The following is a 22,362-nucleotide window of genomic DNA, read 5'->3' as shown; positions in this document are numbered from 1 at the left end:
GGATGTGATGTTGGAAGCGGAGGGTGGTGAGTGGTGGTGAGTGGTGGCCGAAGGTGGTAGTAAAAGCTCAGCAAAGACCGTCTGAAATTAGCAGCTGCTCCATTACTTAGTTTATTTTTCCATGATTTGGCCTATTTTCACCTCCGCCATTTCTTCTCATAATCCCGTCTTGCTCTTCCGCCTCACTTTCCCGTCTTACCTGCACATTAAATTAATATAATAATAATAATACTAATATTATACATAAATACAATTAATTATTAATTATAAACTAATACGACTAATTATTTTAAATTAGTAATTAAATGAGCTTATTAGACAACTAAGCACACAAAATGAGTCGGAATAAGGTAATAGGACGTGGCTAAACCGTCCTAAATTAGGACGATATCATTCGCTCATTTTTGCGTCTTTCTCAGGTACCCTTGAAACCCTAACCCCCAAATCCATGTTATTTATTGTGTGAAGCTATTGGGGTGCTGGATGCTGCGATTAAGGATTTGGGCTCAATAACAATGTGAAGTCGGGTTTCTGAGTTTGAATAAGACTGAGTTAGAGGGTGGTTTGAAGAGGATTTGGGCGGAATTTTCTGGATTTAATTCGATCGATTTTTATTCGGAATCTGAACATAATAAGGGTAGTTTGGTCATTGCAAATAATTAAAAGTCGATGAAACGTCAGTGAGACGATAAATTAGAAAAACCGTCGATATAATGCCATGTAAGCAGCCATGTTGGCATAAGGCGTGCCATGGTAGCACTTAACGGCCAAAACAAACGGAGTAGCCAAGTTTAGTCACGGATGGGAGTCATTAATTAAGTTTAAGGGTACAATTAGTAATCTCTGATACGCGAGGGTACAATTGGGAAAAGTGAAAACCACGGGGGTACAGATGGGAAAAACCCTAAAAACTTTTATAAGTCCCCCAAGTTCAGCTTTCATAAGAACATTTAGGACAAAAACAAGAGTGGGCCAGGCCCATATACGAAAATTCCCACTGGATAGATAATTATGAATGGGACGGAACGAGTACATCATACTCCGTAATAAAAAGCAAGACCACGCCAAAATTTCAGAAAACCAGATAAACTACAAGTTCCACACTATCACGAGTCTAATAAATATATTATATATACACCAAAAAGGTCAAGGTTATCACAATCGAGTTAGTTATCTAAAGCAAATAAATCTCTAGCATTGGACGTAGAGTAGTTTAAAGATCTGCCCTAGCTAATCTAGACTAGGGCAGAAATAGGAATAGCATCCCTGAACCCCAAATCATAAGCTTCTCCAGTACATGATGCCAAAGAACCATCAGTTTCGTCTAGTGATAGAGAATCAATCATCAGTAATAATATGATCACATGTGCATCCAAAGTGCAAGTCATCTCTACACGACTACACATTCAGAACTGTATAAGATAAAAATCCAGCATTGAAATGCGCTTTTGCTAGTGATATTTGTAAAATGCAGTATTAATGGCTATAGTAAAGACTCAAACGCCAAGTCCCCACCTTCTTCAGTAAAAAGATACATTCTGTAAATTACCAATCCTCCCTCGAAAAATCCTCACCGCTTACGATAAACTAGTGAAAAGTCTGGTTAGATGATAAACTTACCAAGATCTATCTTCTGCTAGACTTCTAATGTGACCTCCTTGACCGCTTACGCGACCTGAAATGGAAAAAGAGTACTTAAATAGCTTTAAGCAACCGTAAATTATAAGCAAGGCATTTGCACACACCACTCATTCCCAACTTATTGTTCGCTATTGACTTTCACAATCAAATAAGTCAATTTTGACCATTGATTTTTTCAACTGTACATAGAGAGAACAATGTAAATTTTTGATGATTGATTTATCAACAACTACTTAGTACCGTTTTAGAAAAAAATAGTGTTCACTCTCAATTTGTTTGTTTTTCACATTCTCTGTTGGATAACATATCTTTGTTCTTCCCAGTTTTTTTCTTCTTATCCGGCAACTTTTGCATGATTAAGTTATTGAATTGTCCTAATGACTTTACCAATGTACACATCATGTCATTATTAAATCATTCATTAAGGGTGTGTTTGGATTGAGTGAAAAGGAGGGGAGGGAATTGGAATTGGAATTGGAGGATGAGAAATTTATTGTTTGATTAGCAAAATAAAGATAGAAGGATTTGGAAGGGAGGGAAAATTGATCCCTCCTACAAGGCAAATTATTTCCCTACCAACATAGGGAAAATTTGGAGGGAAAATCACCTCCTCCATTCTTCCTTCACTTCCCTTCCTTTACCTTCCCTCTTTCCCCCTCCCCTCCATTCCCCTCCTTTTTTTCCTATCCAAACACACCCTAAATCTCATATATAAGCTATCAATCTCTAAACTAACACAACGAGCTCAATAATCCTAATATTCTTATAGTATTAACTAAAATTTTCCACGAAGCCATTTAATATACCCCTTGAATCTTTTGAAGTGGGACTCAAATAACAATAATATCACTATTATCTTAAATAATTAATTTACGTCAAGCAATAACAGCGACCAAAATAATAAAATCGTGAACTGGGAACTGACCTTGTAATAACTCATCCAAACAATTAAAAATAATATTATCCGACTTGAATGACCTGTTTAGGCCTAACTACTTTCCACAGGAAACAATCACTGTTTACAGGAACACACATGGATGTTGAACTAATTCCTCCAGACTAGTCACTACAAATCTTCGTTGCCACAAAGACAAAGCCTAGGTACGTTGTACATAATGAAAAGTCTTGTTAGATGATAAACTCACCAAGATGTTTATTCAGCACTATTATTCTTCTTCTCCTAGACTTCACAAGCGGCCTCCTAGACCGCTTGTGGGACCTGAAACGGATAAAGAGTGCTAAAAGTTAGCTTTAAGCAGGCATACCGTAAATTATAAGGATAAAGAGTGCCCCATTTATTGTTCGCAGTTGACTTTCCTGATCAATGTCATTTTTAACTCACTTCTACTAAGCTCAAAAGGCGAAAGCTTAGGCAGAGAAAAGATAGGGCTCAAGAAGTCAAAAGAGATATATAAAAGCCCTGTTCTTTTAAACTTAAATAAAGTAAGTTGATACCTGTCATCTACTTGGTGAATGTCCTCGATAGCACATGCTCCAAAACTAGTGATGTTCAATACGATAAAAAATAAAACCAGGATGAGGTGCCAAGGGCCATGGCCGCGAGTACTTAACCAAGTGTCCCTTACATGAGCAAGGGACACGAGTCGTAACGAACAACCAACAAACACACATATAATAATCACCCCAACTACTTTGAAAGCTAATCTCATACGATTACCATTTTTCTTGCACTCATCTTCATGGATAAAAATTAATTTCAATGTAAAAAATAACATTACAACAATCAAAATCTCAAACTCCCCTGATATGTACGCAGAAGCAACAACACTGTCAAACTGAGAATTTGAAAATTCAGTGCTGTCAGTTATCATCAAATTATATTTCTTTGGCAGGATTACATTATAAATCCACCCTGATCCTACTACTGCAGTTACAAATAAACTCTGAACTGTTAGCTCAACTAGTTTGGGTATCCGTTTCGGTTTCGGTTTCGGTGCCTTCAAAATCGGTTTAACAATATGGGTTTCTTGGGATGTAACTAATTTGAATTGGTGGTTATCTTTTGATTGAAGATAGCATACAAACCTATGCCGATAATCATGACGATGATGATACCGTTTAAAACTGTTAGAGTTGAAGAACAACACCTTGTTAGCAGCAATCGCCTCCATTGATACACCAATTAGGGTTAATTTTGTAAACCCTTCGTCTTCTTTCCTCTTTTTTATTTTTCCTTATTATTTTGAGTGGAGTTGTCAATTTATTGATGTTCAAATTAATGAACACCGTTGGGGCTGTTAAGGGGACGGGTATAAGTTGTTATACCATCGTAGGTTCGGAATTGTCCCGGCTGAAACAAGTGCGGTTACAATTTAGTCTGGGTAAGTTTAGGTCCGGACCCCAAAAAAAAATGGACCAAACTGGATCATTTGGTCTTGATCGAACCCGATCCGGATTCATATTTAGGTTTGGTCCTCGATCCACACTTTTTTATATATCGGTTTTTGATTCGGTCCGCTCTAGTACCAGTTAATTTCGATCCGGACCGAAATTTTAATTATTACTCCCTCCATCCCGGTTAATTGTTATCTATTTCCATTTTGGGGTGTTCATTAAATTTTTATTTATTTCTATTTTGGCAACCTTTTTGTGGATCATATTTCAATGCATGTGAGGCCAGAGTAGGCAATGGGCCGTGATGGGTCAGCCCGTCGTGCCTTCCTCCAAAATTTGCCTGGCCCAAACACGGATATTGGGCTCCTCGGGCCCTGTCGTGCCAGACCCACTGATCCAAACCTAGGCCGCGGCCCGCTCAAGACACGGTCATTTTCGTGCTCGGGTCGTGCCTGGCCCATTCGTGCCTTAGTCCCTGGGTCGGCCCATGTTCTTTAATATTTTTTTAATTTTGAAAAAATATTGTTATATAATTGATATATTTGTAGTACTTTTTGTTTAATAAATAATGATTAATGGTTTAAATATATATTTTATTAAATATTAATGTACTTTTTGTTCAGTAAATGATGATTAATCGTTTAAATATATATTTTATTAAATATTAGTGTACTTTTTGTTTAATAAATGATGATCAACGGGCGATTCTTCGGGCCGGTCGGGCCAGCTGCGTGCCGGGCTCCACCGTGCTTGGGTCGTGCCGTGTCTGGGCACGGATTTCAGAAGAAAATCGCGTCGGAGCCCGTCTCAAGCCTAGTCGTGCCGTTCACGTGCTTCCTCGATTTTCTCACTGTGCCGGGCCGTGCCTGGCTATGCCGCCCACCACCCCGCGGCCCTTTATGCCAACTCTATGTGGGGCTATGCAATTTGTGTGGTTCAAATTCATTCATACTTTTTTCCTTAATCTTTGTGCCAAAAGCAATAGATAACAAATTAACAATTGACTGAGACAGAGGGAGTATATTATATCCTTAAAAAATGAAAAATTTCTAACTTTCGATCTAAGACCGAACCGGGCCGAAAAATATGGGTTCGATTAAGTCTAAGACCAACTTTTTTAGGTCCGGTTTTCAATCCACCTAAATATTTTTTTTGGTTCGATTTGATCCGATCTGATTCGAATTTGGATCGATGCTCAGCCCTCGGACGACCATGGTGTAAACATTTGAAGTTTTGTGCCCATCATGAGTGTTGAAAAGAGGATCGGGCTAATTCAAACTTGGCACCTAACCAGATCTCTTATGCCCACTTTTTTACGGACTTAGGCGCCAGGCGGGTATGGATCAAGGTTTTGGGCACTTTGAACTAACCAGAAGATACTCCCTCCATTCAACTACACATATTCCCATTATTTCATTTTCATCCATTCAACTCAATACTACATCTTTCTAAAAAAGGATACATAAATAACCATTTTATACTAATTAAAACAACTTATTTACATAAAATGTCATTGATATCCCACTCTAATTCCCCTCAAAACCCACCCTAATCATAATATGACCCAATTAGTAATCCCCAAACCCAACCCATAATCAAATTACTCTCTCCAAAAAATCTGACTCAACCCAAAATTTACGTTCAATTTTTTCATATGGTATATCAATGAATGGGTGTGTGTCCTAAACCATTTCAATTGCAGTGTTATAGTTCAATGACGAGGTTCCTTAATGGTTTGAGAGTTGTGTTTGATGATACTTTACTCACTATTGTTATTTAACGGACATAACATGGTATACCTTCATTGGGTGTATGTAGGAGGCCTTACTGCTTTACACAACTCAATGATGAAGCCAAATAGGTCTGAGAGTTGATGTAATGTTGTTATTAGTTTATCTACTCTATTTGCTTCCTTTTCTGTTTGTCATTGTTGTTTGGGTTTAGTTAGGTGTTACTCAATGAGGTGAAGTTTCTTGGTGAGAGTAATATAGTGTTGTTGGTTGTGTTAAGGTGGGTTAATGATTGATGTTTATTTGTTGTTATTGTGTGTACCTCGGTGAAGATCCATTTTGGACTGATAGGTGGATCAGTGATGATAATACCTTATTTGTTTGAGAACTATTTATATTTTAAACATTTACATACGGTAAGTGGCCATTTAGTATAAGTATTAAGGCCACCACATGGTCTACTAAATTATGAGTGTGTGTAGTAGGCATTACTAGTTTACTACTTTACATTACTCAATGATGAGGCCAATGAAACTTCACGGTTGATGTAAATTTCCTTTGTTGAACGAATATTGTGTATTTTTTTTGGGGACAAGTATAATTAATATGATGAATTTAGTTGCTTGATGGGAGTAATTGATGTTGGTTCTATACCTCCGTGAGGTCCTCTTTGGACTAAGAGGTGGCTCAGTGATGATCAAACAATGAATTTCTCATCCTTCCAATTCCCTCTCCTTTCACTCGAAATTCCTGAATCCAAACACACCCTTAATGAATTATTTAGTAATGACATGATGTGTACATGGGTAAAGTCATTGGGACAATTCAATCATGCAAAAGTTGCCGGACAAGAAGAAAAAAACTGGGAAGAACAAAGATATGTTATCCAAAAGAGAATGTGAAGAACAAACAAATTAAGAGTGAGCACTATTTTTTTTTTCTAAAACGATAATTTATTATGAAAGTAGTTGTTTTGATAAATCAATCCTCCCAAATTTACATTGTTCTCTCTATGTACAGTTGAAAAAATCGATCAAAATTGACTTATTTGATTGTGAAAGTCAATTGCGAACAATAAATTGGGCATGGGTTGTGTGCGCAAAATGCCTTGCTTATAATTTACGGTTACTTAAAGCTATTTAAGCACTCAGTTTTATTATGGAGGATTGCTAAAAATCTCTCTAGGCTTTCCTATGAGAGTGTCGTCATCGCTACGTCTTTGCTTTCTCTTTGTTTCTGAAGGTTCCTTACGTGCTTTTAACATAAGTTCGGTCTGTCTAATCTTTTTTCGCGCTCGTTTTTGTTTTACTTGCTCGTTTTTGCTTCTCTGGGAAAGGTAGGGATGGGGGAGAGTTCGTCTCACAGGAAAGGGAAGGCTGTGATGGACGGGGAGGCTTTTGTATGGGACGATGGAGGAGATAGTGGGGATAAAAATAGGGCTGACTCAGTGCTTGTGGGGAGGATATGGGCGTCGAAGTCTGTTAATGCGAAAGCGGCCATTGACTCCATGATTAAACTATGGAACTGCAAAGGTACAGTGGTAGGCAACCTTATTGATGCAAAGAACAAGATTTTTGTCTTCAAATTCCGGGAGGAGAAGGACAAAGCTAGGGTTATAGAAGGCCAACCATGTCATTTTGACAAATTTATCTGGTGCTTTAACGACCCTATAGAAGATGGCCGGTTGTCTGACACACCTTTGTTCCTCGTCCCGATCTGGTCAAGGGTTTATGATCTTCCGATAAAAGGAAGGGCAAATATGGATAATATTAGGCGATTAGGGAAACAGCTAGGGAGCTTTGTGAAGATGGAGGAGACGCCTATGCTGGAATTGGAAAAAGCAGTTCGTATTCGTATTATACATGACGTACGAATAGCTTTAAAGAAGAATGTTAGGGTTATGATGGCGCAAGGAAGGGTAGTCGAATTTAAGGTGAAGTATGAAAGATTGCCAACGTTTTGTTACGGTTATGGAATTCTGGGACATGGTGAAAAGGACTGCGACGAGGGACCATACGACGAAGAAGACCTGCAGTTTGATGACTCGTTGCGGGCATCCCCTTGGAAAATGATAAAAACTGTCTCTGAAATAAAGGGGCAAGGAGCTCGAAATCTCAATCAAGCTTTCGATGTTGAGCACAGGAAGAGGGAGGATGACATTATTGCTAGGATGATAGAGAAGCTCCAATCTATTGTCATTAAACCAGGTGGGAATAAAAAGGCCAGTTCTATGGAGGGAGAGAAGAGTGAGCAGGGATATGGAGACAGGGATAACGATTAGGAAATGCCCTTAATAGTGCACGAGAACTTAAATATAAGGGAAGAGAATCAACCAGGGAACGATAGTGAGGCTAGGGGGGAGGTCTGAATAGGAGTGAGATGTCGGGGTCGGCATGTTTCGAGGAGAACTGGACTGCCTCTGCGCAGGCAGGCGAGATAAATGAAGGGTTGAGTGGACAGGTCTGTGAGGAGGATAACATGGGAGGGGGAGGTTCACGTAAATGGACACGGAGAGAAAGGGTGGAGGGGCAGCTGCATGGCCTTGTTCAGGAGAAAATCAGTTTGGAAAAAAGGCAACGATCAGGAGAAGAAGGGGATGAGGAGCGTGGTGTGAAGAAGTTTCGTTCTGTTAATTTCATGGGTGTCAGTTCACCTGAGGCGGAGGTTGAGAATGCTCAACCCCGCCCGGCATCATGAAACTCTTGAGCCTTAACTGCAGGGGGCTGGGCAACCCCGATGCAGTAGGCGGACTCCGAAATCTCTTGCGTAGAGAAGCCCCCACTTTTGTATTTTTATGTGAAACTAAATTAAGTAGTGTAGAAATGCGTAAAGTTAGAGCTTGTTTGGACGAGTATGATGGGTTAGAGGTCGATAGTGTAGGTAGGTCTGGCGGCCTAGCTTTTATGTGGCGTAAAGAAGTGCAATGTGTCCTGAGGTCCGCTTCGGTACACCACATGGACTTTGAAATTCATGGTAGTGAGGTGGTCTGGCGAGTTACCGGATTCTACGGATGGCCTAATGTGAGCGATAGACATTTGTCATGGGAATTATTGCGTTTATTATGTTCACAAAGCACGGACCCGTGGCTCTGCGTGGGAGACTTTAATGAAATTTTGTACTCAAACGAAATGAAGGAGGCCAACGACCCCAATGGCAGATGACAAACTTCATGGAGGCAGTGGATGATTGCGGGTTGCGAGACATTGACTTTGAGGGATATGAATTCACATATGATAATGGGCAAGAGGATGAGGCTAATAGGCAGTCAAGAATCGATCGTGCTATGAGCTCCCAATCGTGACTGGAGTTGTTTCCGAGAGCAAGACTTCTTAATCTCGACCGTGAATGGTCGGATCATGCACCAATTATGGTGGTATTTGACAGAAGAATACAGGAGGAAGGAGGAAGGAAGAAACTTTTCCGATTCGAACAGGTTTGGGTTGGTGAGGATGGGTGCGAGGAGGCTATACGGAGGACGTGGGAAGCTGATTCGGGGGATATTATGGATACTTTAATGCAATGCTCAACGGCTTTACAGGAATGGAAGGAAATAAGTATAGGAAAGGTGGTGCGAGACATTCGAAATAAACGAAATAAATTACGCAAATTGAATGAAGGTTGTCGGTCTAGCTGGGCTGTCCGAGAAAGGAAAAAAGTTGTGAAAGATATTGCTCACCTTCTGAAGCAGGAAGAAACATTTTGGAGGCAGCGGTCGAGAGCTCTGTGGTTGCGTGATGGAGATCGAAATACAAAGTATTTTCATAGGGAAGCGTCACAAAGAAAGAAAAAGAACTTCATTGCTAGCTTGGTGGATGACGAAGGGCGGCAGCATGTGGGTACGGAAGCGGTGACAGCGGTGGCAAAAGGATACTTTGAGGGCTTGTTTACGTCTAGTTCCCCAGCTGATTTTGAGGAGATGTTAGAGGTCGTGGAGGGGAGAGTAACGAGCGATATGAATGCGAAGCTAGAAGCTGATTACCGTGAGGAGGAAGTGATTGAGGCACTAAATCAAATGCACCCTCTTAAGGCGCCGGGTATTGATGGTATGAATGTCCTTTTCTTTCAAACTTATTGGCATATTGTGGGTCGGTCGGTAACTAGAACAGTTTTAAATATCCTCCGTGGTGCTCCATTTCCGGAGGGGCTCAACAAAACGCTTATTGTCCTAATTCCGAAGAAAAAGCACCGGATAAAATTGTTGAGTTTCGCCCAATTAGCCTCTGCAACGTAATATATAAACTGGTTTTAAAGATCCTGGCTAACCGATTAAAATCTTTTCTGGGAAGTATTGTTTCGGAAAACCAATCAGCCTTTACCCCGGGGAGATTAATTACCGATAATATTGCAGTCGCCTTTGAATTATTCCACCATATGAAGAATGAGCGGAGTGAAGTGGGTCACATGGCCCTCAAGCTAGATATGGCTAAGGCGTACGATCGTGTTGAGTGGTATTTCTTGGAGCGGGTTTTGGTCCGTATGGGTTTTGGGAGGACGTGGATAGACCGTGTAATGAGATGCGTGTCCTCTGTATCCTTTTCCGTTATGGTTAATGGACAGCCGTCTGAGGAGTTTAAACCGAGTAGAGGGATTCGACAAGGGGACCCTATCTCACCCTATTTATTTATCTTATGCGCGGAGGTGCTATCGGGGCTTATGAGACGGTCACTTGAGAATGGAGCTATCAGAGGGATTCGGGTGGCTGTTAATGCACCAATGGTAACCCATCTCCTCTTTGCTGACGACAGCATTTTCTTTGTAAGAGCAACGGAGTCGGAAGCGAGGCAGGTGCAAACCATCCTTAATAGATATGAAAAGGCGTCGGGACAATTAGTTAATTATCATAAAACGTCAGTGACTTTCAGCAAGGGCACGAGTGAAAATCGAAAAAGGATAGTAGCGGGATGCTTAGGGGTGGATATAGTAGAGGAGCATGATAAATATTTGGGGTTGCCAACTGTTGTGGGGCATTCAAAGGGGGTTATTGCGCGGGTTGTGAGGGATAAACTGAATAAAAAATTACAAGAATAGAGAGGGAAGCTTCTGTCGAAGGCCGGTAGGGAAATATTGATAAAGGCTGTCGCCCAATCGATCCCTGTATATGCTATGAGTGTCTTCAAATTCCCAAAAAAATTTTGTGATGAACTACGCTCTATCGTCTCTCGTTTTTGGTGGGGTGCGGACAATGGGAAAAGGAAAATTCCTTGGATAGCGTGGAAGAGATTGTGTAAGCCTAAGAGTTTGGGTGGGCTTGGCTTTAGGGACTTTCATGATTTTAATTTCGCACTTTTGGGAAAGCAGGCTTGGCGTCTTCTCGTGAACCGGGATAGCCTTATGTCTCGGGTTATAGGAGGGAAGTATTTCCCGAATGGATCGTTTATGAGGGCGAGGCTGGGCAACAATCCAAGCTATATTTGGCGCGGGTTCTTGGAAGCAAGGGCGGTTTTGAATCTGGGGATACGACGGAGAATAAGCAATGGACTGAGCACCGAAGTTTGGAACGATCCTTGGATAGCTGGTACTCAAACTAGAAGGGTAATTTCACCGAGGCAGGCTAATGATCAACGGATGGTGGTGGCCGAATTGTTTAATGCGGGTGGAAGGAGCTGGAATATGCAGAAATTGCGTAAGTTCTTTGTGCCTTTTGAACAGGATAGAATTAGCCAAATGCGCCTACCGGTGAACAAAGATGAAGATATATGGTGTTGGGACCTTGAGAAGGACGGCTTATACTCGGTAAAGTCTGCCTATAAGGCTCTTGTAGGGGACTATGGAGAAGAGGATGGTCAGTCGGAAAGAATAGCAGAGAAGCTTTTATGGAATCGTATTTGGAGTGCAAGAGTTTGGCCGAGAATTAAAACGTTCTTTTGGTAATTTTGCAATGATGCTTTGGCCACGAGGAGTAATTTAGCGAGACGAATTAGCTCTATGAACGGGGACTGCCCTGTTTGCCAGGGAGAATGGGAAAGCAGTCTTCATCTTACCACGGGGTGCGGGTGGGTGGAAGGGGTCTGGGAAGGGTTGGGAGTGGAGGTGAGGTCAGGGAGGGGATATGAGAGGGTGAGGGAGTGGGTGGAGGATGTGTGGGAGGACTTTGACAGGAGGGAGAGGGACTGTTTCATGGCGGGGTGTTGGGCCATATGGGAGGCACGAAACAAGCTGATCTTTGAAGGGATTGCGGTGTGCTGCGAGAAGGTGGTGAAGAGGGTGAAGGGTATTCTGAGGGAAGTGGAGGCACAGGAGGTGGCAGTGGGACGGGAAAAGGGGGAGAGGGAGGATGGTGTCCATAATGGAAGAGGGGGGAGCACGGGTGGAGGGTCGAGAAGAAGGAATCAGCTGAATGGAATCCCTGTAATTAGCATTGATGCCGGGGTAAAGGAGGGACAGGGTGTGGGGATTGGAGTGATTTGTCGACAATGGGGAGGGGAGGTTCTGTGGGGGGATGGCGGAGAGGAGGAGAGGGGTTATGGCTCCTCGTATGGCGGAGGCGGAGGCAGCATTGCTAGGGGTCCAGGAGGCAATCAGGCGAGGTCAGCTGGAGATACGAGTTGAGAATGATTGCAAGGAGTTGATTGAAGCTCTTCAAGGCTTGAAGACGGGGAGAAGTGACTTTTACCAGATTGTTGATGACATTCGTGCAAGCTGCAGCAATCTTACATCGGTTTCTTGGTCCCATGTGAGTAGGAAGTTCAATCGAATAGCGCATGAACTTGCACACATGTGTACACTCGGTTCATCGTGTCAGTTTTTGAGTTCGTCTATACCATCTTGCATCGAACATTTGATTTCAGGCAATATTAATACTATGTAATCTCCATTTGAGATTACCTTCAAAAAAAAAAAAAAAAAAGCTATTTAAGCACTCTTTTTCATTTCAGGTCGCGTAAGCGGTTTAGCTTTTTATTATGATGTACTCCCTCCGTCTCATTCATAATTATCTATCCAGTGGGAATCTTCGTATATGGGCCTCGTTTTGGGCCTGGCCCACCCTTGTTTTTGTCCTCAATGTTCTTATGAAAGCCGAACTTGGGTGACTTATAAAGGTTTTGGGCAATTGTGGACATAACTAGGCCCAAATAATTAAGCAAGCCTATAGAAAAATAAGTCAGGTCCATCATCCATGTGTGAGGCTCGTACTTCACCCATGCTCTGCCCCAAGGACATCTCTAATCGAGACCTTGGTTCCAACCTCCATTTCGATTACGAATGAGCGCATCGGTCCAATATCGAAGTGGACCAAAGACCGAAAACGTAAATTATGGGCCGAGACCGAATCTAAAGTTTTTTGGTTTTGGACTAGAACGGACTCCGAATTTTCAATTCGGTGCAATTGTAGGCCAAATTAATTGAACGAAATGACTCGTGAACAACTCTGGTTATAGATCGAATGCTGGACCGCTGGATTGCGCATTTCCAATTGATATTGGGCGTAGTGTTATCCCTCCGAGCATGAAATCCAACAAGGCTGTAACACATGAGTTAGGCCTCTAATTAACCCCCTAAATCAATACTTCAAGTCTTCAACAATCAATATTGTTAATTTTTTAAACTAACAAGATAATTAGATTGATGATGGATAATTGAGTATCTCGAACTTCGCGTCATAGTAATACATACTTTTAGCAAAAATAAATCGGACTTGAGAACAATGTTAATTGGAACAAACCTACCTTATATTAATTATATAATAGTCTGTAACATATATCTAATTGATAGTTTAACAAGTCTCATTTTAAACGAGTTATATCAAATCTTAAATTATCCAATTTATTTTGTAAATATATTGCATAATTTTATCAATTTTATTAATTTAACACTGACTAAACTTAGTTTTTTTTTAATTAGTGTCCTTATTACGTGAAATAACGATAGTGAAATTTTTATTCGGTCTTACTTACATGTTAGTTTAAAATTAACAATAATTGTTGAAGTATTTGATTTTAAGGGTTAACTAGTTTTAAACCCGTGCAGAAAATGCACGGGTCGTAATTAATAACATGCATTATCAATTTATCATTGTATATAAGAGCACTTAAATGAATATGATTATCCTTGAATTTGTTTATTGCCATCGCAAAACAAACAGCGATGAGAATATATTCAAGCAAAATATAAGTTTTTTTTGCCACCCGTAAAGATAAAAGCAAAATATAAAGTATATGTTTTTAAATGAATTTTAAATTCATGATCAATTAAATTGGTTAAAAGTATCTAGTGAATATAACATGATTTTAATACATTTAAACTGAAATAAAGAACAAAGGAAAATCTTATATGGAGGGCCGGCGGAATTGAAAATAACTATATATTATCTCGACATGTTAAAATAAAGGTACATCTATAAATTATACTCCTATAATATTTAGATCAACAATCCTAATGTGCCTAAATTGTAATTGGGCCGACATTTTCAGTTCTTTAAATGCAAATATGACTAAAATATGAGTTCAAAACTATTATTCCCTCTAGCCGAATCATTTGTTATCTGTTTTTATTTTAAGTATATTATTCATTCGTTATCTATTTCCATATCAGGTAAATAACTTTTCACAAAATGACAAATATGCCCCTTACACAAATTATAGAATAGTATGACATCATACTGTAAAACGGTATATTTTTATTAGAAAACTTTTTATTTAATGCTAATAAATAATTTGTATTTTTACACAATAAAATCGTCTTATCGGCAAAACCGCTTCACAAAAACTACCATATCCCATATTATTCACTACTATTGTACGCTTTATTATTCACTACTACGTACTCCGTAAGTCCGTATTACCTACTTATAAATTCCGATTTTGATATATAAACGGATAAACCTAACAAAACTTAAAAGCTAAACAAATTATACATAACCAAAAATATGTTTTAAGTAATTAACCATACCCAGCCACCTCCTCACTCATTTTACTCCCTCGTCCCATTTCATGTGGCTCTCTACCCCTATCTTAAAGTTCCGCCGCACTCCTCATCAGTCACCTCTTATATTTTTAAGCTCATTTAAACCAATCTTTGTTCATCATCATTTTTCTCCTTTTGTGATCCTACCCGTTCTCAAGTATCACCTTCACACTTCTCACCTCTTATTCCGATCTCGATCGGGACTTCAGCCTAACAGAAAAAATAAAGATAAATTTTCCTCTAATTTTCTGCCTATCGACAATTTTCATCAATATAAATATTCTTTAATCTTTAATGCCTTTTAGATTCGAATTTAATAAATTTAATGTCAATATTGGAGTTAATTGAAGAGTATAAGTAGAAGAAATTCATGTAACTATGATCCAAAAATTATACTCTGGGTTATTTTATTCGCTTGGTCCATTTCAAAGTACATATTTTTTTCGATTTTTAAAATTTTGTCAATATGTATTTTCCAAGATTTTTTCAGATCTAATATGCTTCTTATTTGATTATTTCTTTTTTAGTATATTTTAGTATATTCATTAAAGTATTTTTTTATGTTTCTTTTAGAGAATTATTCGTAAATATTTTTTTTTTGCCTTTTTTCTCCGAAAATCTCCACTTCTACATTAATTGTTACTCGTATTTTTTCATTTTAAAAGATTTATCAATATTTTTTTTTCGAAAACCTTCAAATCTACAGTTTTTAAAATATTCAATAGTATAATTATAATTATTATAATTATTATGGTGATTTAATTTTTGTAAATAGGTCGATGTATTCCGAATGATTAGATTTATTTCCGCAAAACAATTACACATAATATTTTTAGATACCTGGTATTTTTTTATTAAAATATTATTTTTTAAGGAATTTATATTTATTTACTATACTCCATACTTCTTTTTTAAACATCATTTTTTTTTAACATGAAACTATTTTTTTTTATTTTTTTTTATGTAACAGTTGACTTGTTGAAATTAAAAGTCAACAAAATTATTTAAAGTGGGTTGGAGAGTGATAACTGGTTTACAATTATTATCACTAATTATTGAATTGAGTAATTAAGAATTGACAATTGAATAATCAGAATAGATTTGAAATTTATTATAGAGGAGAGTGGGTAATTAAATGAGAGGTAGAACATGGGGGGACCCATACAAAGTCAATTTTATGAATTTTATCGGCCAATCAGAAGCCTTTAAAGAACCTAACTTTTATACTAGGTAGATTAGAGTTACAAGTTTTGACCCTATTTGACTCTTACATTTACACCTGGCAAAACGAGTCACTTGGGTTGGGTACGGGTCGTGTCAGTTTAGGTTGGGTCATTTCGGGTCTGTCACACATTTCGGGCCGGGGCGGGTCGGAGCGGGTCAATTCGGGTGATCTGTTATCGGGTCATTTTCGGGTATGGGTCATTTTGGGTAGGGTTGCTTTTGAGTTAATGGCTAAGCACTTAAGTTGGTACTATTTTGATTAAGAAGTACTCTCTTCTATTCATTATAACTGATCTCCCCTTTCAAAAGGGCACGCAAATTAAGGGGATGATTATTTTATTGTAAAGTATTGTGGTGGTGTAAGGTAATTGGAGAGAGGGATTGTATTATTATCGGGTAAGATGATTAAAATAAGTATTGTTATGGAGTAAGATAATTAAAATAAGATAAAGTATGAGTATTGTGGGGTATTGTTATGGGGGTAAGGTGATTAAAATAAGTATAAAACTTTACTAAATAAGGAAATGGGGAGAGTTATATGAATAGATGAAAAAAGGAAAGGGGGAGAGTTATTATGAATAGGAGGGAGTATTATTTTGCAAATTTAACTATTTATTAGAAATTATTGTAACTAATGAAACTTTATTTTGATATATATAATATTAATATGATTTTGTGTTAGTCGTTTTGGGTCATTTTGGTCCATTTCAAGTCATTTAGGATCGGTTCAATTATGAGTCGGGTCTTTTCGGGTTGGACCATCTCGGGTCAGGTCAACATTGGGTTAGACAATATTCGGGTCGGGTCTGGGTTGGGTCGGTCAATTCGGGTGTCGGGTCGTATTCGGGGTCAAGCAAGTTCGGGTCATTTTCGGGTCTTGGATTAGCCTTTTCGGATCGGGTCATTCGAATCTGACCCATTTTGTGAAGTCTCCGAATAGTATATAGTAATAGTAATATTTTTTTTTTTTGACAATAATGAACTTCATATATTAACTTAAAAGTGCATACAGTATCAGCCAGTTGCCAAGCTAACTGACCAGTGGACATACAGACGAAGGAAACTACGAATTGTGCTCAAAGAATGGCGCAATTCGATTGGTACTGGCTTTTTGGAGGCCAGAACAGCAGATAATTTTTTTGATGTAACTTTGAAAGCAACGGAAGGTTGCGAAGCTAAGTGAACTAGAGTAATAGTAATATAAAATTGTACTTTTGATGATTTTATGCTCACTTGCTCTCTCCCATTTTTTTTTTTTTGCTAATTCTCATAATCATGGAAAGTCATTATATCAGAACAGTTGTCTGGCTATCCTCTATGTGCACAGAAGGCGTGAAGTAGCCGCATTTTTTTTTGTTATAAGTTTATAACAATATGGAAAGATGATGTAAGCAAACAATAGCATGCTGCATGTTAATGACGCTTATTTTTTTAAGAATAGAGATTAGAGCTGACAAACAGATCGGGTTGTGTTGGATTCGTGTTCGTGTCACATGTTGATTAATTTCATGGGTTGATTATTGAGTTAATAGCAATTTTAATTGGGTTGTAATTTTCTAGTCTAACTAATTTGTTAGTGTTTTATAAGATAATTGGGCTTTATTGAGTTGCATTTTTGTGGTTTTTTGAAATTCAATTGATTGGTGTTTTTAATGCGAACAGATATATCGATTTAATACAACTCACATTGTTTGGTCGATGGAAGTATGTTAATAATGAACTTGCGTGGATTAACAAGGTTTAACAAGTAAGATGATAAAATTAACAATTTGCTTGTTTATATACAATAAAATACAAAATAAAATAAGGTGAAATACAACTCGTACAATATGAAGAAAATCTCCACATTTGCACAAACAAATAACTGAATAAGAGAACTATTCGCTACTCCACTTCCTTCGGGCTACATTATGTTTCGTAGCAATGACCTCGTTACAAGATGAATGTTGAAAAAATTGAAAAAATTATATTAGTTTTCAACATTCACCTTTTAAGACTATTACAACATGCCACATCATCATTATTATTTAAAAAAAATTGAAAAAATCATAAATTAAACACTAATTAAAGCACAGTAAATATTAATATTTGTCTTTTATTTGTTAAGAAAATTAAACATAAAATTAAAGCCAATATATCTAATATTAAACACAAATTATAATCCCCATCATAATCTTTCAAAATAATGCTAATCATTGACTAATTTGAATTAGGTTGAATTAATTACATAGCTAAACAAAATTGAAGACAATAATAATAATAACAATAATCGTGACAAAACACTAATAAACGTAACAATAATCGTGACAAAACACTAATAATTAAGGGCAAACGTTTAGTAAATTGTGGAAAATATATTTTGACGATTTATTATGGCAGTATATGTATAGATTGATAAAAAAATTCTTAGGAATCCTTTTTGTCAATAGGGCTCAATGCAACCGCAAATCCGGAATTGTATAACATACTACCAACATTAATTTTGTGAATATATTTATATATCATAAATGAGCATTAAAGTATATCAAATGTGATCTTTATTTATAGAGTAAAAAACTATGAACATTATAACAATTTTTAACTTTTTTAAGTAGCATTTTTTTAGAAAGTCATTTAAATAAATGTAAACTTTTTAAAAACTACCCACTACATTAGAATAGACCGTGGGCGGAAGTATCATACACCATACACATAAGTGTATAATATTAGGATTGGCTAACTTATTCCAACTCTCATCTTACTCTGTTACGATTTTCCGGCTCTTCTACTACTACTACTACTACTACTACTACTACTACTACTACTACTACTACTACTACTACTACTATTACTCTCCGTTATCATTCTCCCCCCTTAATTTCTCATCCTCAATCTTCCCCTTAACTTCCCCATCCTCATTTTTCCCCTTAATTTCATCCCCTCATCGTTTCCCCCCCTTAATTTCCGAGATCTTATCGACTAGGTCGGATAAGAACTTGAGAATGGTGAAGATTTTCTTCCAAGATGAAAGAAGATGCTCTTTTAGAGTCTCAAAGAGGGGTGGTGTGAGCTTGAAGAAAAGGGGTTTGATGGCTTTCTTCAATATTTTCCTTGCAACAAACATTGTCACAAAGAAATATGAACTTAGCTCATTAGAAATACCCTTAATCGAGATGTCATGTAAGATACTGCCCTAAATCAGTTAGTCTCCACACATGTGCTCCTTGGGTTCCGTGCTCAGCATTTCGAGAGTTAACGCCTTCTTCCACACATTGTTGCACACCAAAGACGGAAGTGGGAACTGTTCTCAATATGATAGAATATAGTAGAGATGAAAAAGAGAAGAAGAAGTTGTATATTTTCCGTGTGTATAAACTGTGGAAGACGGAGGGGTTTTATAGCAGCAAGAAAGCTCCTGCAACAGTCAGAAAATAAATAGCATTGATTCTGGTAGTAATAGCAATACACCACACCGCGCACGTGTCACGAGCCGAGCTGGACGGCGGCGGCGACGCGTGCGTGGGGAGACTATAGTCTATCCCCTGTAGTCTAGTTAACACTTGTTAACTCACCTTCATATATAAACATAACATTCCCCCACTATTCTTCCAATGTGGGACAAATGTTATCATATTTATATTTTGGAGCAACTTCCAACTTCCAACAATCCTCCACTTGGTCCAAACTTAAGAAATAAGAAAAAGAATATGAAAAAATGGCTATAACCAGGTGAACGTAGTCTTGAACCTGAAAATAGCAAGAAATGAGAACAGCTCCCTCGAGTAACATATGACCCCATGAAAAAACCCTGTCTCTTGTATTTGAGAATAGCCCACATCTATTCTCATAGGAGGCGGCCAACACTCCAGAATCACATAAGTGACTCCATCAAGTGTGTACTGCACACACCACTCAAACCATTGAGGTATGGAACTCATTAAGGACTACCACATGTCCAACCTAATCCTGCAGTGAATAAACATGCTAAAAAGAGATAAATTAAATAACCTCCTTTATTCATCAAAATAAATAGAATACAAGCAATGCTCGACGACTTTGTTTGACCGCATTGAATCTGGTAAACCATATTGGGTATCCATCGTAAAAGCACTACGTAGGTGGGCACAATCCCATGTTTTTAGCAGTTTTGAAACTAGTTTCTGTTTAAGGCCTTTGTCAATGGATCGGCTATATTACTTTCCGACCTCACATAATCTAAATAGATAACACCAAACTTGATCAAGTTACAAACAATATTATGCCTTAGGCGTATATGCCTACTCTTGCCATTATAAGCCTTATTCTTGGCTCCATGAATGGCAGATTGCGAATCACAATGTAGCGGCATAGATGGCACGGGCTTTGGCCAAAGAGGAATGTCCGCTACCAAACTTCTCAACCATTCTGCTTCTCGACCAGCCAATTCGAGAGCTATAAATTCAGATTCCATTGTAGATCTCGCAATACACGTTTGCTTGGATGATCTCCAAGATACAACTGCTCCTGCTAAAGTGAAAACATAACCACTGGTAGGGTGTATATCATTACTCTCCGAGTTCCAGTTAGCATCACAATATACCTCCAAAACTAGAGGATAACCACAATAAGATAACCCAAAATCAGTTGTACCTTTAAGATATCTAAGCAAACGAACTAATACACTTTAATTGTCATGACCAGGATTATGAGTATATCTACTCAATCTGCCAACAGAATATGCAATAGCAGGACGAGATGAACACATAAGATACATAACACTACCAAGAATCTTAGCATAACCAGCTTGATCCATACTTTCAGATAGATTTTTTTTAAGTGCACACTAGCATCAAAAGGTGTTCTGGCAGGCTCAACACCAAAATAACCAAACTTCTTTAAAATTTTCTCAACATAGTGAGCTTGAATAAGACGATAACTTTTAGTAATCTTTAAAACTCTTAAACAAAGAATGACATCAACCTCGCCCATGTCTTTCATTTCAATAGAAGTTTTAAGCATACTTTTAGTAGAATCAATAACATCTAATGAAGTGTCAAAGATAAGTAAATCATCCTCATAAAGTGTTATAATAACACTACCACTAGCATTGGATTTCACATAGATACATGTATCAGCATCACTAGCTCTAAAACCAAGAGAAACAATCACACTATGAAACATTTCATACCATTATTTTGATGCCTGCTTAAGTCCATACAAAGATTTAATAAGTTTATAAACTTTATGTTCTTGACCAGACACTATAAAACAATCAAGTTGATCCATATAAATCTCATCATCGAGACATCCATCTGATGAACAAGCAAGTTATACATGGAAGTAATAGTAAACATCATTCTAATGGAAGCAATCTTAGTGACCGGGGAATAGGTGTCAAAATAGTCTAAACCAGACTTCTGGGTGAAACCCTAGCCACCAACCTGGCTTTAAATTTATCAATAGTCCCATCCGCTTTGAGTTTCTTCCTAAACACCCATTTACACCCTATAGGCTTACAACCACGAGGCAAGTCAACAATCTCCCAAATATGATTAGACATAATTGACTCAATCTCACTATCAATAGCCTCTTTCCACAAGGAATCATCAATTGATCTCATAGCCTCATCATAGGTCTTAGGATCCTTCTCCACAATATACATGTCAATCAACTCATCATCTAGATATCCACCATCCTCCTCCATAAGAAAATCAGGCCCAAAAGATTTTTCATCTCTAGGTCTCTTACTCCTTCTCGGTTCTATTGGTGGTTCACTAGATGTGTCAACATGGGTTGGGGAGATACCACCATTATCCTCATGGGAAGAAGCATCAAAGGTCAAGTCCCGCCCCCAAAGAAGGTTTCAAAGGAAAAAGTTCCTCAAAGAAAACAACATCTTGATACCGTCGTTTCAGTACCAAAAATAAATACCTAGCTACTACTAACGGAAGTCAGCGGTAAGTAGAGTCGATCTCCACAGGGAGACGGTCACTATCTACTTGTCTATTCGGTCTGTCTACGGTCACAAGATTGGGGGGTTCGAAATGTTTTGACTACACTAATAAGATAAAGCAAGAGAAAAGGGAATAAGATAAATTAACAAGGAAGAGAGAGGGAACTAGGATTTCGGGTCATCAATGAACGTCAATTAATTGCGGTTAAGGTCATAGATTAGTCGATGTGTCGCTCTAAGGGGCAACGAATATCTCCTTCCGGTCTCAATTCGCCCTAAAGCACAAATAGCTTAGCTTCCGCCCTTACTACGGTGCCCTAATGTTCGCTATGAGTCTCACCCTTTCCAACCTTCCGGTCCAGGTCAAGGTTTACTACGATAAAATGACTAATTGCGTCGACTCAATTAGACAGGAACAATTAATTGTAGCGATTAACAGCATAGACATAACCACAATAGACGATCTGTAAACTTAATTAGCAATTAACATCTGTCCATTGACTACCCTAAATCCTAGCAGAGTAAATTAATTAAACATACTAAATAAAACAAAAGAAGAGGAAGAAGAAATAAATAACATTGCAAAATAATAAAGAG

General features: G+C 38.1%; 1 protein-coding gene across 1 annotated transcript; it reads right to left on the bottom strand.

The window, feature by feature from the left end:
- Window positions 1–1,235: 1,235 nt before the first annotated feature.
- LOC141612835 (uncharacterized) lies at window positions 1,236–3,943 on the bottom strand. Its single transcript, XM_074431584.1, has 4 exons — window positions 3,097–3,943; window positions 2,787–2,860; window positions 1,621–1,675; window positions 1,236–1,398 (listed from the first exon to the last, which is right to left on the bottom strand). Exons 1-4 carry the CDS (start codon window positions 3,771–3,773, stop codon window positions 1,236–1,238), a joined length of 969 nt encoding a protein of 322 aa, XP_074287685.1. The 5' UTR covers window positions 3,774–3,943.
- Between the last annotated feature and the right edge of the window lie 18,419 nt (window positions 3,944–22,362).

Source organism: Silene latifolia, chromosome 11, assembly GCF_048544455.1.
Source record: "Silene latifolia isolate original U9 population chromosome 11, ASM4854445v1, whole genome shotgun sequence".
NCBI lineage: Eukaryota > Viridiplantae > Streptophyta > Magnoliopsida > Caryophyllales > Caryophyllaceae > Silene > Silene latifolia.
Note: the sequence above shows the minus strand (reverse complement) of the source record. Positions and strands in the feature narration are given on the sequence as shown.